The sequence below is a fragment of the Misgurnus anguillicaudatus genome, chromosome 3 (assembly GCF_027580225.2).
Source record: "Misgurnus anguillicaudatus chromosome 3, ASM2758022v2, whole genome shotgun sequence".
In the NCBI taxonomy this organism is placed as follows: Eukaryota; Metazoa; Chordata; class Actinopteri; order Cypriniformes; family Cobitidae; genus Misgurnus; species Misgurnus anguillicaudatus.
Genome location: NC_073339.2, coordinates 5,184,414 through 5,198,311, shown reverse-complemented (window position 1 = coordinate 5,198,311; position 13,898 = coordinate 5,184,414). Strand labels below are relative to the sequence as shown.

At 38.3% G+C, this 13,898-nt stretch overlaps 1 protein-coding gene across 3 annotated transcripts; it reads left to right on the top strand.

The window, feature by feature from the left end:
* Positions 1-288: 288 nt before the first annotated feature.
* On the top strand, positions 289-13,090 carry aftpha (aftiphilin a). 3 transcript variants are annotated; one of them, XM_055204195.2, is made up of 10 exons: positions 289-487; positions 4,817-6,397; positions 6,680-6,840; positions 7,146-7,272; positions 7,824-7,880; positions 8,033-8,155; positions 8,703-8,763; positions 9,150-9,233; positions 9,386-9,509; positions 11,600-13,090. In XM_055204195.2, the coding sequence occupies exons 2-10, from the start codon at positions 4,853-4,855 to the stop codon at positions 11,754-11,756; spliced, it is 2,439 nt and encodes an 812-aa protein (XP_055060170.2). In that variant the 5' UTR covers positions 289-487; positions 4,817-4,852; the 3' UTR covers positions 11,757-13,090. The 3 variants fall into 3 exon arrangements, with proteins under 3 accessions (XP_055060170.2, XP_055060172.2, XP_055060171.2); XM_055204196.2 differs by lacking the exon at positions 289-487 and adding an exon at positions 532-988; XM_055204197.2 differs by lacking the exon at positions 9,150-9,233.
* The last annotated feature ends 808 nt before the right edge of the window (positions 13,091-13,898 follow it).

Here is a 13,898-nt window from a genome sequence, read left to right as displayed (position 1 = left end):
GTAAAAATTTACTAAAAGGAAAAAATATAATTCATGGGGGCTTTAAAAGACTTAAACCTTTTCAAATGTTCATACAATTAAGGCTTTGTCAAGTATCAACATTTTGTCTTTCCTCTACATTTCAAGTTTTAACTACAGTGAGATTGTAATAATGTACTTATACTTTAGTTCTACTTATGTTGTATTACAACAGTATGTAAAACTGGATTTGCTTTATCTCTGTATAGATTTCAAGCTAATTCAACTTCATCCAATTAACATGAGAATACAGTAGTGCCACACCACAGACCATGATGCATGCTGGGTAACTAGGAACAAGAACAGGATACACACATACATACACACAGATACATAGACAGAAAGAGAGAGATCTAACGGACTGTGTGTATTTATATACAGCGTGTGTGTGTTTATATGTGACTGATGCTGGTCGGCATTGGGATGTATGTTTTTAAGGAGATGGGACACATCATTCCGGACTCGTGAGGTAGGATGATGACTGACAGCTGCGCGAGAACCAGCCGTTAGCCGTTAGTCGGCTAACGTTAGCTCGCTAGCATCGCCCATGTAAACCAATGGACTCCGATGCTACTCAGTGCATGCTAGCTGATTGAGTTTGCTATTTTAAATCATTTGTCTACGCAATAACAATGAATTTGTTGCTGTTTTTTTCATTAGTAAGAAAGAAGTGACTTATTTCGACACAGTTAAACTCTGTTGTTGTAATTTGATTGTTCGTATTAACCTGTGGGATCTGGTTATCAGCTAACGTTAGACAGGCTGGCTAACTGCTAGCCGTCATGTAAACATTAAAAACAAATCGAGTCTGCCCCTAAGACTAAATGTCAGCCATTCCGATTGAATCTAGATTAAGTCAGTGTTGGAAATAGTTTAGGATACCTTAATTTCTGCTAAAAGAATATATAGTTAAAGTAGGTATTTTAATCAGTGTATATGGGCCTGTCGTTTCCTGACAGCTGTTATTAAAGTGAGTAAATAAATCTATGACTCTATAACGAACTGTATGTTTTATGTATAAATATTGTCGAGTAAACAAGAAGTGTCTACTGACTTGTTGCTTTGCACCTCAGAGGGTAAAAAGTAATATTATGTTATGTTTATAAAAGGAAAAGTAATATCTTTATTTTGCTCTGTAATGTATAAGTTTCGCTTTCATTGATTATTATTGTTGGTTTTATGTAACCTGACAGAATTTTTATATACCATCAAAATACCCATGGGGTAAATAATTTGGCAACACTTTAAAATGAGGTTGTATTATTTAACATTAGTAAATGCTTCAACTAACTTGAACAAACAATGAACAATATAGTTTTTAAGCATGTATTTATGTCAATACAGTTATTTATAGTGCCTTAATTAATGTTAACAGTTAAGACGCTTGATTTAAAAAATGTATTAGTAAATGCCGATATTAACATGAACAAAGATGAATAAATGCTGTAGAACTATTGTTCCTTGTTAATCCATGTTAGCTAATGCATTAACCAATGTTAACAAATACAACCTTATTGTAAAGTGTCACCAATAATTTTATGGAAATCATTTTAATCCCCCAACAGTTAAAATGTTTTGTATTTGTCCATAAACTAGAGTATTTTAACCCGATGAAAGTTCTGTTCACATTCAGACTAGTTTGAGGTCATTTTTAATTTGGTGTTTAACATTGGTTGAATTGTGTAGCAGCATTCTCATTGGTCTGTTAGTTTGTTTATAAAATAAAAAAAGCCAAACTATGTAGATTTGACCCCCAGTATAAATCGGTCTGTATGAATGCATTGCTTTTATTATCTTCTTTATTCATGCGTGTAGTACTAGTGTGAATACGTTTATAGACGGTTTCAGCAGTAACAACATAAACAAGCGGCTGTCGTGGTCCGCACGTAACTTCCGGTAAATTCCGCTAAGAATATATAACAACAAAGTTCTTTAAACATAGTTTATTTATATAACAAGCAAAAAACAACTATATATTACCTAGGACACCAAAACATTTGTTATTTTCGACGAGGCATTTGTTTAAGAGATCAGTTTAGCAACTAGTCAGACCATTAAAAAAAAAGCGAAACCGGAAGTAAAGTTTTGGATCCAGACGTGTATCGCGTCAGCGCATGTGCGTCCGATGAAACCATCTATACTCTTAAATCCACTGTTGTTTACAATTAGGGTTATTGTCACAACAAAGTAGGACTGGGCGGTATAACAAGTTTTGTGAATATTTTGTTTTTTTTGCTAGCGGCATACGGGATGAGACAATACCATCTATATCGTTTTGGTCTGATATGACCCTTATTTTCAAGAAATGCTCTACTGAAAATGTACACAGAGGACAGATGTAAGCTTTCCAACTAGCTTGCATGTTGTACAGCTGTGTATATTTTCAAACAGGGAGGAAAACCCTGTTTTTAAATTTTAGTTTTATATACACTGAAAGCTTCAATAAACGTAATTATGACATATCACATAAGGGCTTTAACTTGCATGTAAACATTTATCTAACTTCGAAGAGATAGTTATCGTATAACGCAATTCATCACAAAATTTATAAGATATGAATTTAAGTCAATAACCCATAACCATAATACGAAGGTTTGAATGTTTACAAATTAATCGTTTGATCATTGTTGGAAGTTGCCATTGGACAAACAACATGGGCAGTTTACAGGACACAATATTCCCTTTAAAAGCCCTGTTATGTTTGGGTTGTGGTTTACTATTATTTAATTTGCTTGTGTGCTCTCTTTTGCATTCAAAGACTGAAATCCAGACCGAGTTCCTCACTGATTTAGTTTCTCTCAGTTCTGGATTGATCCGGTTTCCTTTGTTCCACTTAAGCGAGTCACTACTTCTCCCATTAGCACTTCATTAGTGTTCAATTCGAAGGCAATCTGTCTAGTTTTACTCTGGCTAATTTAATTGAGGCTTAATTTCTGTAAATATGCCCTGCAGCACTACAGTAATAGGCTGTGACAACAGTGAGCAGTTGCTACCATTTTCGAAAGATTAAAATCGTTTCATTACACCGGCGGCAGAATTTATCTGCTGTCTGTTATCAGTGCTTTGAATAAACAAATCGTACGGCAAAGTTTGTTCAAGGAAGGTTCTTTAAGGGAGTCCGCACAGCTGGTTGTTTAACTAAGATTTTTACATTTTCTTAAGGCATTTGTGTGTGTTTGCACTTGCAAAATTCACCTCCGCAAGTTGCCAATATATTCTAAATAGTTTACTGTGCTGTTAATAGGGTGTTTTCGAGTGGTTGCTTACTGGCCGACAAGTTGCTTACAAGTCAAATTCTCAGCTCCCTAAATGTCATTAGTATTATGGCTTGGGTCACTTGTACAATATAAATGTATTATATTTTTTCACTCCATTTTAAAAGTTTGATCCCTTATATAAACAATAGTATATCTACGTTCAGCAAGCTGCATGGCTTACAGATGTATCGGCATATAATCTGTATCGGCAGATAAAAGCTATTTTTACCAGTATCTGACATCGGCCAAATTATATCTTGACAATTAAAAGGGTCGGGAAAATATATCAGAACTCATGCTGTGTGATTATTTTGAATTGGGTGACAATTACCGATTTCCAGAATTTTATGACATAACAATATGAAACAAGGAGTAAAAAGCATAAAAACGGAGTAAAAAGCATAATTGCTTTGTGTAATTGAAATTATGTATCGGTTATCATTTTGGTAGTTGTCACTAGTTTTCATTTTGGTAAGTGCTTATTGGTGGTAACCATTCCAAACCCTGAGGATTTTATACATAGGGTAAGGGATTAAACAATATTAAAATTCAATTCACATTTATTTGTATAGCGCTTTTCACAGTTTACACTATTGCAAAGCTGCTGACGTTGTTCTCTCCTAAGCAAACACCAGTACTTAAAGCGATACCCCAGCCAAATATAAAAATTATCCTATGAATGCCCTTTTTTGGGGTTTACAGTAAGAAGTTATTTCTGATCCCTGTTTTCTATCATTGGAATATCATTTGGAATAGAACATCTACTAAAATGACTCCAAATGTTTAAAATGATGAACACATGTATCTCGAAATTGCTTGGGTAAGTAAATCATGGGTTAATTTTGATATTTGGCTGGAGTATCCCTTTAAGTGTGGGATAATAGCTCAAGACAACATGTGTGTAAAGTTTGATGAGGGTGAATGGACGCATGGAAGAAATTATTTTCAAACAGATTTTTGTCATATAAAGGTGCAGTGTGTAAATTTTAGCATCATCTAGTGGTGAGGTTGTGAATTGCAACCAATGGCTTACTCCACTGCTCACCCCTTGGTTTTGAAACACATAGAGAAGCTATGGTAGCTGCCACCGAACAAACATGTCATCGTCGGAAACAACTTAGTAAAAAAATTGTCCGTTAAGGGCTTCTGTAGAAAAATGGCGGCACAAAATGGCGACTTCCATGTAAGTGGACCCTCTTTGTATGTAGATAAAAAGGTCTCGTTCTAAGGTAATAAATACATAATGGTTCATTATGAAAGGTCTTTATACATCCCTGATAATATAGTTTTGTATATTATTTTGCATTTCTGTCAAGAGATCCTTCTAAAAATTACACACTGCACATTTAAAGGGAATCTAATACAATCTGAATAATGCTGAGGACATTTTGACACTCTAATCACATCATGAGTTAGTCAAGCAGTCTTATATTACATGCGTTACATTTCATTTTCCAGGAAAACACTGAGTTATATGTAATGATGCTGATATGAAGTTAATTTCTCGGTATTGCTTAACTAATCATTGTTTTCTGTTGCAGGTGTGAGTTCGTGGTTGTGGTTCTGCTCAGGGCTTCATGGAGCCTGACGTGGTTCGCATGTACTCCTCATCTCCGCCGCCAATGGAAGATGGCGCTGAGGAAGAAGATGATGAATTCAGTGATTTCACCGGCGTCCCGAACAGCGTCAGTTTCACAGAATTCGAGACACCCACAACATTTGACCAGTCTCAGGCTTTGAACGCCACCTCACCACCGGACTTACTTAGTAATGGCAGAATTGTGGGATTAACTCAACCTGTAGGGTCTATGAAGTCTAACGGTGTGGCTCCTGGCAGTGGCCACAGTGGCACGCCCAATGGTCGAACAGTTAGGGTAGATGAACTTAAAAAGTTCACAGAGCATCACCAAGCTCAAATCAACTCCCTGGAGTTTCCAGAGGGCTCTCGGACTGATAACGATGCCATTGACTGCAATGGTTCTGTTGAAGTGCTTACAAATGGATTTGTTACATTAGACAAAGGAGGAAGCCCTCTTACACCCCACAAAAATAAAGAAATCGAGCCCACCATAGAGCACAGTCCGGAAGTTGACGATTTTGCAGACTTTTCTGCTTTCAACCACAATGATGGAAATACAGATTGGGAACATTTGAACGTGAGAACGACTAAAGAGGATCTTGGTGTTGAAGAAGAAGGAGCTTCTTCGGAGGATGTTAACAGAGACTCAAGAATCACCAGTGCCTTACCTGGTTTCTCTTCTGAGAATTCGGAGGGCTTCAGGAATGGGGACTGGGGTTCCCATGTAGTGACGGATTTGGATCAGAAGTGTCCAGAAACGGATAACACACATCAGGATGCAAATACTACTGAGGCGGTTGGCACAGCTCAACCACCAGTGCTTAATGGTGTTGCTCAAACTGTTATTGACGATGAAGGCACAGTGGACAACAAGGTGTCACCAGACCCCAATGGTGAACAATTAGATGAGAAAGGCTCAGAGAATGAGACTGAAACAGAGACAGAAACTGAGACCTCTTTTGGTCGGCCACTATCAACGGATGCACTTGAAGAATTTGGGGACTATAGCACGACAGGATCCGTACCCTCTCCTCCGCTACAGGAAGAGACATCAACTCCGGCTGATGACAGTCAGCTGGCTGAGGATGACGATGAGGATTTTGGAGACTTTGGTGACTTTGGAGATGCTAACTCCTTTGGCGGAACTGGATTTGCTGAATTTGACCAGCAAGACACAACAACACAAATAACTCAGTCTGAACCAGCCTGTAATGTCCCTGTGGAACCTGAAGATGGTGAATTTGGGGATTTTGACAAATCAAAAGAACCTAGTGGAGCAAAGTTAGCAGGTGAGGAAGGAACAACGTGTGCAAATTTTCCTGAAAGCGACAGTTTCGCAGATTTCAGCTCGGCGCAAGTGGGTGATGCTGATGACAGCAGAGGATGGCAGGCTTTCTCTGAACCAGATCAAAGCCAAAATGATGGGGATTCCTGGGCAACGTTTGGGCAGGACACATCATGCACTGAAAAGTCTGGAAATGACTGGCATGAAAGCCGACCTGTTGTGGCGCCCCCTAATGAGGAGCGCAAAAGTTGCACATCTGTGAGTCTGTTTTTTTAGGTGCTTACCTTGAAAAGAAGAGTTCAGTCGTTCATGTGTACGGTTTACACCACTGTACCTCTTTTTGTTTGTTTGCAATCGTTGACAGTATTTATAACAAGTATATACCAGGACTGGATTAAGCAAACAATCTTCTCTTAAACTTCTTTACGTTTTGTTAATCCAGCTGTAGTTGGCTATTAGGTCGAACTTATGCTACTTAGAAAACGTATGTTATGTGACTACATGTTATCCAATGTTCTCCTGTGTTTGTGATCATCTTAGGCTACTTTGGCCAGCCGTTTGGAGAAGATTTTCCAGGCCAGTTTTCAACTGGCTCTTGCTCCTCAGGTAGAGTTGGAGGAAGAGGTGCGTGCACTCAGCACCATCCTCAAACCTCCTGACACATCACAACAGGAAGAGGGTGACAGAGAGCCTGCTAATGGGTGAGGAACTAGACAAATATTTCCTGTATCATTCAAGTTTATTTGTTTAGTGTCGTTGTTGATTGAGTACCCAGCTTTAGGTATTCGCACCGTGGGCCTGTTTGTTTGCCTGCAGCTGTGTGGTCTGTCAAATTATGTGTATGTGCTACTGCATCAAAAAGGATGACGCATCTCTTATTCATTTTGATATTTGCGGCATTATTAAACGCTTAAATCTTTCAGGCAGATAAAAGACAAACTATGGAGAGTATTAACCAAATTGTCAAAACATGTTCATGTTGAATGTTTTCCTTTGGGATTTGTAGGGCACTTCAGGACGTTTGGCAACAGTTACAGGATGTTAATAATGCCTATGGTCTCCGGTACCAATGGGGCGGTTCTTATACCAATAAATTGCTGCTCTGCTCCCTGGGGATTGACACAAGAAATATAGTGAGTTGATTTGATCTAATGTATATTTTTTATTTCACTTAGGTATTCTTTAAATAATTTGGCTTACTGTGCTTTCACCCCGCCACCGGCAAGAGCGTCAATAAAATCTTGGGCTGCCCTGCCAACGACGCTATAGAAAAGGTGTAGTGGACGCTCTGACATTTGAATGCATTCTCTGGAATCCTCTCAAGTGGCGGTTTCCGCCTTCCGATTGGTTGCTGCCTTCCGATTTGTTGCCACTGAACGTTTCCGCCTTCCGATTGGTTGCTGCCTTCCGATTTGTTGCCACTGAACGTTTCTGCCTTTTGATTGGTTGCGGCCAAACCACATCTCATTACCATAAAGTTGAGCTGATTTTAACTCTCCACAATGTACATGACACGCCACTGCTCGCCGCAGTCTGTCATTGAAAATGAATGATTTTCGGCCACTTTGACGCTCTCGCCTGTGGCGGTGTGAACGCACAGTTACAAGAAATTGGAAATATGGGCTTTGTTTTTATTGTATGCACCTTTTCTTCAGTTTTCCTTTCATCTTTCTTATCTTTTTAGCTGTTCACGGGTCAAAAAAAGCAGCCTGTAATTGTGCCAATGTATGCTGCCAGTCTGGTGAGTGGAGCTCAGCTGCAGGGGAAGTGCGTGTTAAAGAGGGAGGGTAGCGTAGTGTGTGTTAATGACACCTCAGTATTGTTGGGAATTCAGAAAAATTCTAGTTGATGTGTTAAATCCAGGCACCTTTTTAATGGTTTGTCCTTCTGCAGGGGATGCTGGAACCCACAAAAGAACCAGTAAAGCCTGTCTCTGCGGCTGAGATGATCGCCTCAATAGCACAATCTCCTTCGGTTGCTTCAGAGTTAAACACCTGCCCACCTGACACCAACCAGGTGAGCATCTTCAAATTTAAATATATTTATGGCGATAGGCCAACAACATTGAATCTCCGTGACCTTGTACCAAATGGCAACACTGATGGTCTTTCTACAAGTCCGCACTTTCATGACGCAACATGGCTTTGACTGTCGGGAAGAAGTCTGCTGCAAGCTTGCACAAATATGGGGTCAAAAACTGAGCATCAAGGGTGCTTATCAACCGAAAAGGGGGTGCCCATAAGCACCCATTTGAAACATTAAATAGCAAATGCGACATCCAACGCATGATGTCCATGATATTGCAAGTCAATAAGTTCACCAAGTTCACCATTTGTGACGCAGCCATTGGTTCTTGAATGTCTCGTGACAAAACATGCATGTGATAACTAGTAATGAGAATCGTATGAACCATTGAGATTCAACGTTATTTAGTGCCACCATATTCAAATTACCCAAATCTCGTCGCCAAATCCAGCCACCTCAAAATTGTTTCATTTGGAAGATAGTAGTGCGTAAGAAGTTTGGTCTGGTAAATGTTATTTTGTCTGTTTTTGGCCGGCAGGAGTCCCTTCCTCCTGTTCAGTTTGACTGGAGCAGCAGTGGCCTTACAAACCCTCTAGATGGTAAGACGCCGACATATAATCATTGCAGAGTAAAACTTAATTCATTCTCATTCTGAAACATCTAGAAATGTGCATTGCCGCTTTTAATGTTACTAAAACTAACTGTCATACAATAACTTTTTTTATATGTGTGAATGTGTGAGCGTTTACTCTTTCACCTTTAAGAGTTAATAACTTGGTCTTTGAATGCTTTTATTAACCTAAATGTGCACTAGCTATGGTCTAAGCTGTACCTATAAAACTATAGATACACTGAACGCAATATTCGCATACTTTCAATCACTAATAAACCTCTGCATGTTTGTCATTACTTTCCTTTTCTGTCTATCTGTCTGTAACCCTTCTCCCCTCTTTTACCAAACTTTTCTCCTGCCTTTGTTCTGAAGCGAGTGGAGGCTCGTCTCTGCTCAACCTTGATTTTTTCGGTCCTGTGGACGAGTCGCCCTCTGGCACCGCCACCTCCATACCAGGTTTGCAAGAAACATTTCCTGTTTAACACTTCGTTTTCTCTCTTTTCCTGTTTTGCATCTACATGCTTAACCATTTCTTAAAGCAACCCTTTTTGAATGCATACAGACGGTAATGTATCAAAAGAGTTTGCTAACACGTTGTGTGTGTGAAGGTGTGGACCCTGAGCTGTATGAGTTAACGCAAGCCAAGCTGGACACCAGCGGGGGCAGTAGTCGAGTCGTGGATGCATTCGCCCGCCTAATGTCAACCGTAGAAAAGACCAGCACATCCACCAGGTCAGTAAGATTCAATCCTGTACAATGTTACTGTTGTGCCACCAGGTGGAGCCACAAGGCAGTTTTACTTGAGGCTGGATGTAATCTTGATGCCCAATTCTGATTTGCTGCCTGTGTTTGATTTTGTTGACAACCTGCTTTCATCATCTTTTAAAAGCAACTCGTATCCGATATCAGCATTTACACTAAAAATTTGCAAAACAATTCAAGTTAGACATACTGACCCAGAACAGCTTAAACCACAGAGAAAGTAAAATGTCACGATATGCAATGGACAATACAATAATAATAGAATAAGATAAAAGAGCTTTATTTTTGTAACAAGACATAAAAGTTCAACATTACTCCACTAAGCGGAGCCGTCTTCCTCTATTGCGCTGCTTTTCAATAACGCACGACACGTCTTGAGATGGGAATATCTGATTTGTCCGCTTACATTGTGGAAGCGAATGCATGCATTTGATTCATATAAGATTTATTTCCACTAGGGATGCTACGATCGATCTGGCACAAAATCACTCTCTGCTCTTGACTGAAGAACTGTTTTACTTTATACGATTGCTTGTATATTTAATTTAATTCATACACTGAAGAAGTGTTTTATTTTCATTACTTTTAACAGACATAAGCCTTATTTGTTGTCTATTTGTTATAAAACAATAATATAGGCTACTTAATTACTACAAGTAATATAAAAAGGCAACATCTGTGGTATTACTTTATCTAGAAAAATATATTAGTAAATACAGTCATCAAAGAGCGTGCATATTAGTTTAAAGAATCAGAATCAGTATCAGGCATTGGTATTCCAGCTGATCACAAAGACAACAAATCGGTACTTGGTATCGGCTGCAAAAATCCTGATCAGGGCATCCCTAATTTCCATATATGAATGAGGCCTGAAACCGATCTGAGAATATCGGATTCTATGCATTTTTTCCCTGCTTACAAGTTCGTGGGTCATATCCAATATGTGCCACATGATGGACAAAAATTGGAATTAAGTCACTTCAAATATGCAATGTAAATCAGGGTTCCCACACCTTAGTTAACTTCAAATTCAAGGCCCTTTCAAGGACTTTTCAGGTCCAATACCCTCAAATTCAAGGACTAAATGTGGAGGCACATTTTTAGTGAGAGCAAGGTTACATTGAGTTACCTTTAAAGATACATTGTTACAGTTCCCTTTTAAGGGAACTCATGCTGCGTCACTGCGGTGACACTTGGGGGCCTCCAGAGGTAAGTGCGTCTGAATGTGTATATCAGATTCAATGAATGTTGAGGCTTAATGACAAAGACAGGGTGACGCGGGATCCAGGAAGTAAGGATGTTTTCACACCTAGTTCGTTTGAGCCCTCCAAATACTCTCAGAGCACTTCTGGAGGTGGTATGAGTACGGTTCGCTTTTGGGTTCTTTTGTGGTTCGATTTCTTTTTGATGTGTGAAATCAATGAGGTCCCGGTCCTTTTCGCGTGTGGTTTTGACATTCAATCAAAATAAACTGCTGCACAGAAAGCTGGGGTCTGAGTTCTTATGAAGTTGTAATGTGAACAAGAAAGGGTCTGAGATCACTTCAGTTCTGAAGAGGACCAAAAAAAGACCTGGGTCCTCTTTTGAGTCCACTATATTGTGAACACCAAAAGGACTGAGGTCACATTCGGCTAGTTCCTTTTCTGGTTCACTTTAAGTGAACTGGGTTTGGTTCTTTTAAAATGAACTATATGTGAAAACACCCTAAGTCGCTATCTTAAATATTGCCAAAGATGCCGTTACAGGGACACAGGAAGTATGGCAAGGGAGACGCAGCGTCTCGTTCCCTTCTCTGGAAACAACAGTTACATACATAACCCAAGACGTTTTCATGTGTCAAACACAACTATGCAAAAAAGCATTTTGGTTTGAATCAACATTTTTTGCATACAGAAGATATAAGCATTTAAAGTGAACAGTTTAGCACGTGTGATTAAAAAGTCTAGAAATTTTCTGATATTATCCTACACTACACAGGGAATAATATAGATTTTTTTTTCAGAAAACTTCTTGCATGACATGGGAGAACAACCCCTTTAAAGTCTGATCTCTCTCAACAGAAAGCCTGTCCAGAAAGAGGAGAATCTAAGTGAGGAGGCTCGGAGAGTAATCGCAAGGCTACCGGATCTCTCCTTCATGCAGGCGAAAGTCCTGATGTTCCCCTCCACCCTGACTCCTCTTCTTCCCTCCTCAACGCCCTCACCCACGCCCGACTGATGCGTTTTTCTCCTTCACCCTATTTCAACTGTTTTTCTTTACACATCATTTGCCAGTTATTGTTAAACTGATAATTGTTTTTAAAATTGCCGTCATGGTTCCACTATTCGTTCTTTGCTGAGTTTTGGTCGTTTTTAAGCTTAAACACATTGCCATACATAAGATGATGAAAGATGATGCGATCGATTTCTTTAGAAGAGAAAAATGTAGGAAATGTATTTTTATTTGTAGATCAACAGTAGGAAAGCGTTTTGTGTTTATATTAGAGCCAATCTGTATATAATCAGGGATGAAATTTTCTTTCGAGTATTCTACTGTTTAGTTAAATGTGTGTATGCGAAAGAAAAAAGGGCACTTTTTATGAAACACTGGTTTAAAAGTCCTTTGACGGCACAAATTTCATGAATTATTTGATCTGTATTTAGATACGCAATTATAACTTGAAACCAAATCTGCAAAATTTTACTTAGTTGTGATTTTGTGTAACAAAGGCTTTAGTTTAAAAGTTTTTGTTAGTTAATTAATTAATTTAATCACACCCAATGTTGTTGTAGCATATGATTTTTCACTTATTAGTGAACTTTCTCTTTGAGTTGTGTTAAGTTAAATTGTTAATTTTGCTTTCCACACTGACAAATCAAGAGACAACTACAGAAACGATGGCTTCGTTTCAATCTGCACATATATCTGTTAACTTTGTGTTCGTTCGTCGTTTGTTTGTTTGTTTTACATTGAAGTTGCAACACTGGCATTGAACTGTAATGTAGCGAAGGAATCAATGATAATTGAATGATTAAGTTATGAATATATATACACATATATATTGAGAATAAGGGACCAATATCTACTGTAACGCTCATTTCCCTGTTATCCGTGTGTTTCTGGTCTTCATTCTCATGCTGTATCTGTGTTTTATGCTATGCTAAATCTTAACAGACTCTTGGAGGACATTCACCTTAAAAGCAAACCTGTAAGCCAGGAGTGCATGATGGGAAATGTTTACCTGAAACGTCAGTTAAGAGGCATTTATAGTTATTATTTTAAGTTGTTATTAGTTGTATCACTGTTTATTCTGTATCATGGAGGATTTTGCACATTGTAAAGAAATACAGAAGAACTGCTTACATAGTTAACTGTGGCTTTGGACTGTGTACAGTCAAACTATGGAACATGTAAAAATTGTTATGGGAAAATTCCTATGGAAAAATCATGACGAATGATATCCCTAAAGAGCCTTTACCGAGGTCAATCGCGCATGCCCAGGTTCTTTAGGAAAACTTAAGTGTGTAAATTTTCTGTAAGTGTACACAAGAAATTAAAATAATTTAAGAGAAGCTGTGGATTTAAGCCTTCGTTCATCTCTGTGTTTCGTGTGCACCGAATTCTGTAAGTAATCTTTGATTTTAAGTATGATTTAGCAAAGATTTGACTGACTAAAGGAAAAACTAATGACGGAAACATGAGCCATACTTAACAAAGTGTGTGCAGCACTGGAAAATACTCACCATTCGTTGGTTTGGAGCCCAAATAATAAGATATTTGGTAATATTGTAGTTAACGGTTAAATGTAGACCTAGTGAGGAAAAAAGTATTTTCTCGCTCGAACACGTGACAGACTCTGACAAGAATGGCGCTCATTTCAGAGGCGAGACATTTACCGTCAAATTAAGTTAATGAAATTAATCATAAAATGTAATAAACACTTTCTCAGTAAAATTTTAACAAAGAAGAGAGTTTATATTAGCTTATAATGGTTAAACGTAACAATAGGACGTAATATTACTTCCAAGTTCTTGCTTACCTCATAGATTTGCGTGACGTAGGCTATATTTTGTATTTAAACAGCGAACTGCCTGCAAATGTAAGTTAACTGGGATAAAATTAAATTGAATTTAAAAGCCATTTTCTCATATATTATGCATTTTTTCTACACAAAGAACTAAAGTCTTTAAAACACTCAACTTTAATGAATTTGGGCGGAGCTTCATCGTTTCACCTGTGAACCTACGTCGTCACGTCTTGTTAGTTTGCTGATTCAGCCTGTTTTATTAGTTTATTTTACATTACATTTATACGATTGCCATACATTTTTATTTAAAACGAATTACAGTGCATTTAATATATACATTACTTTTATCAATG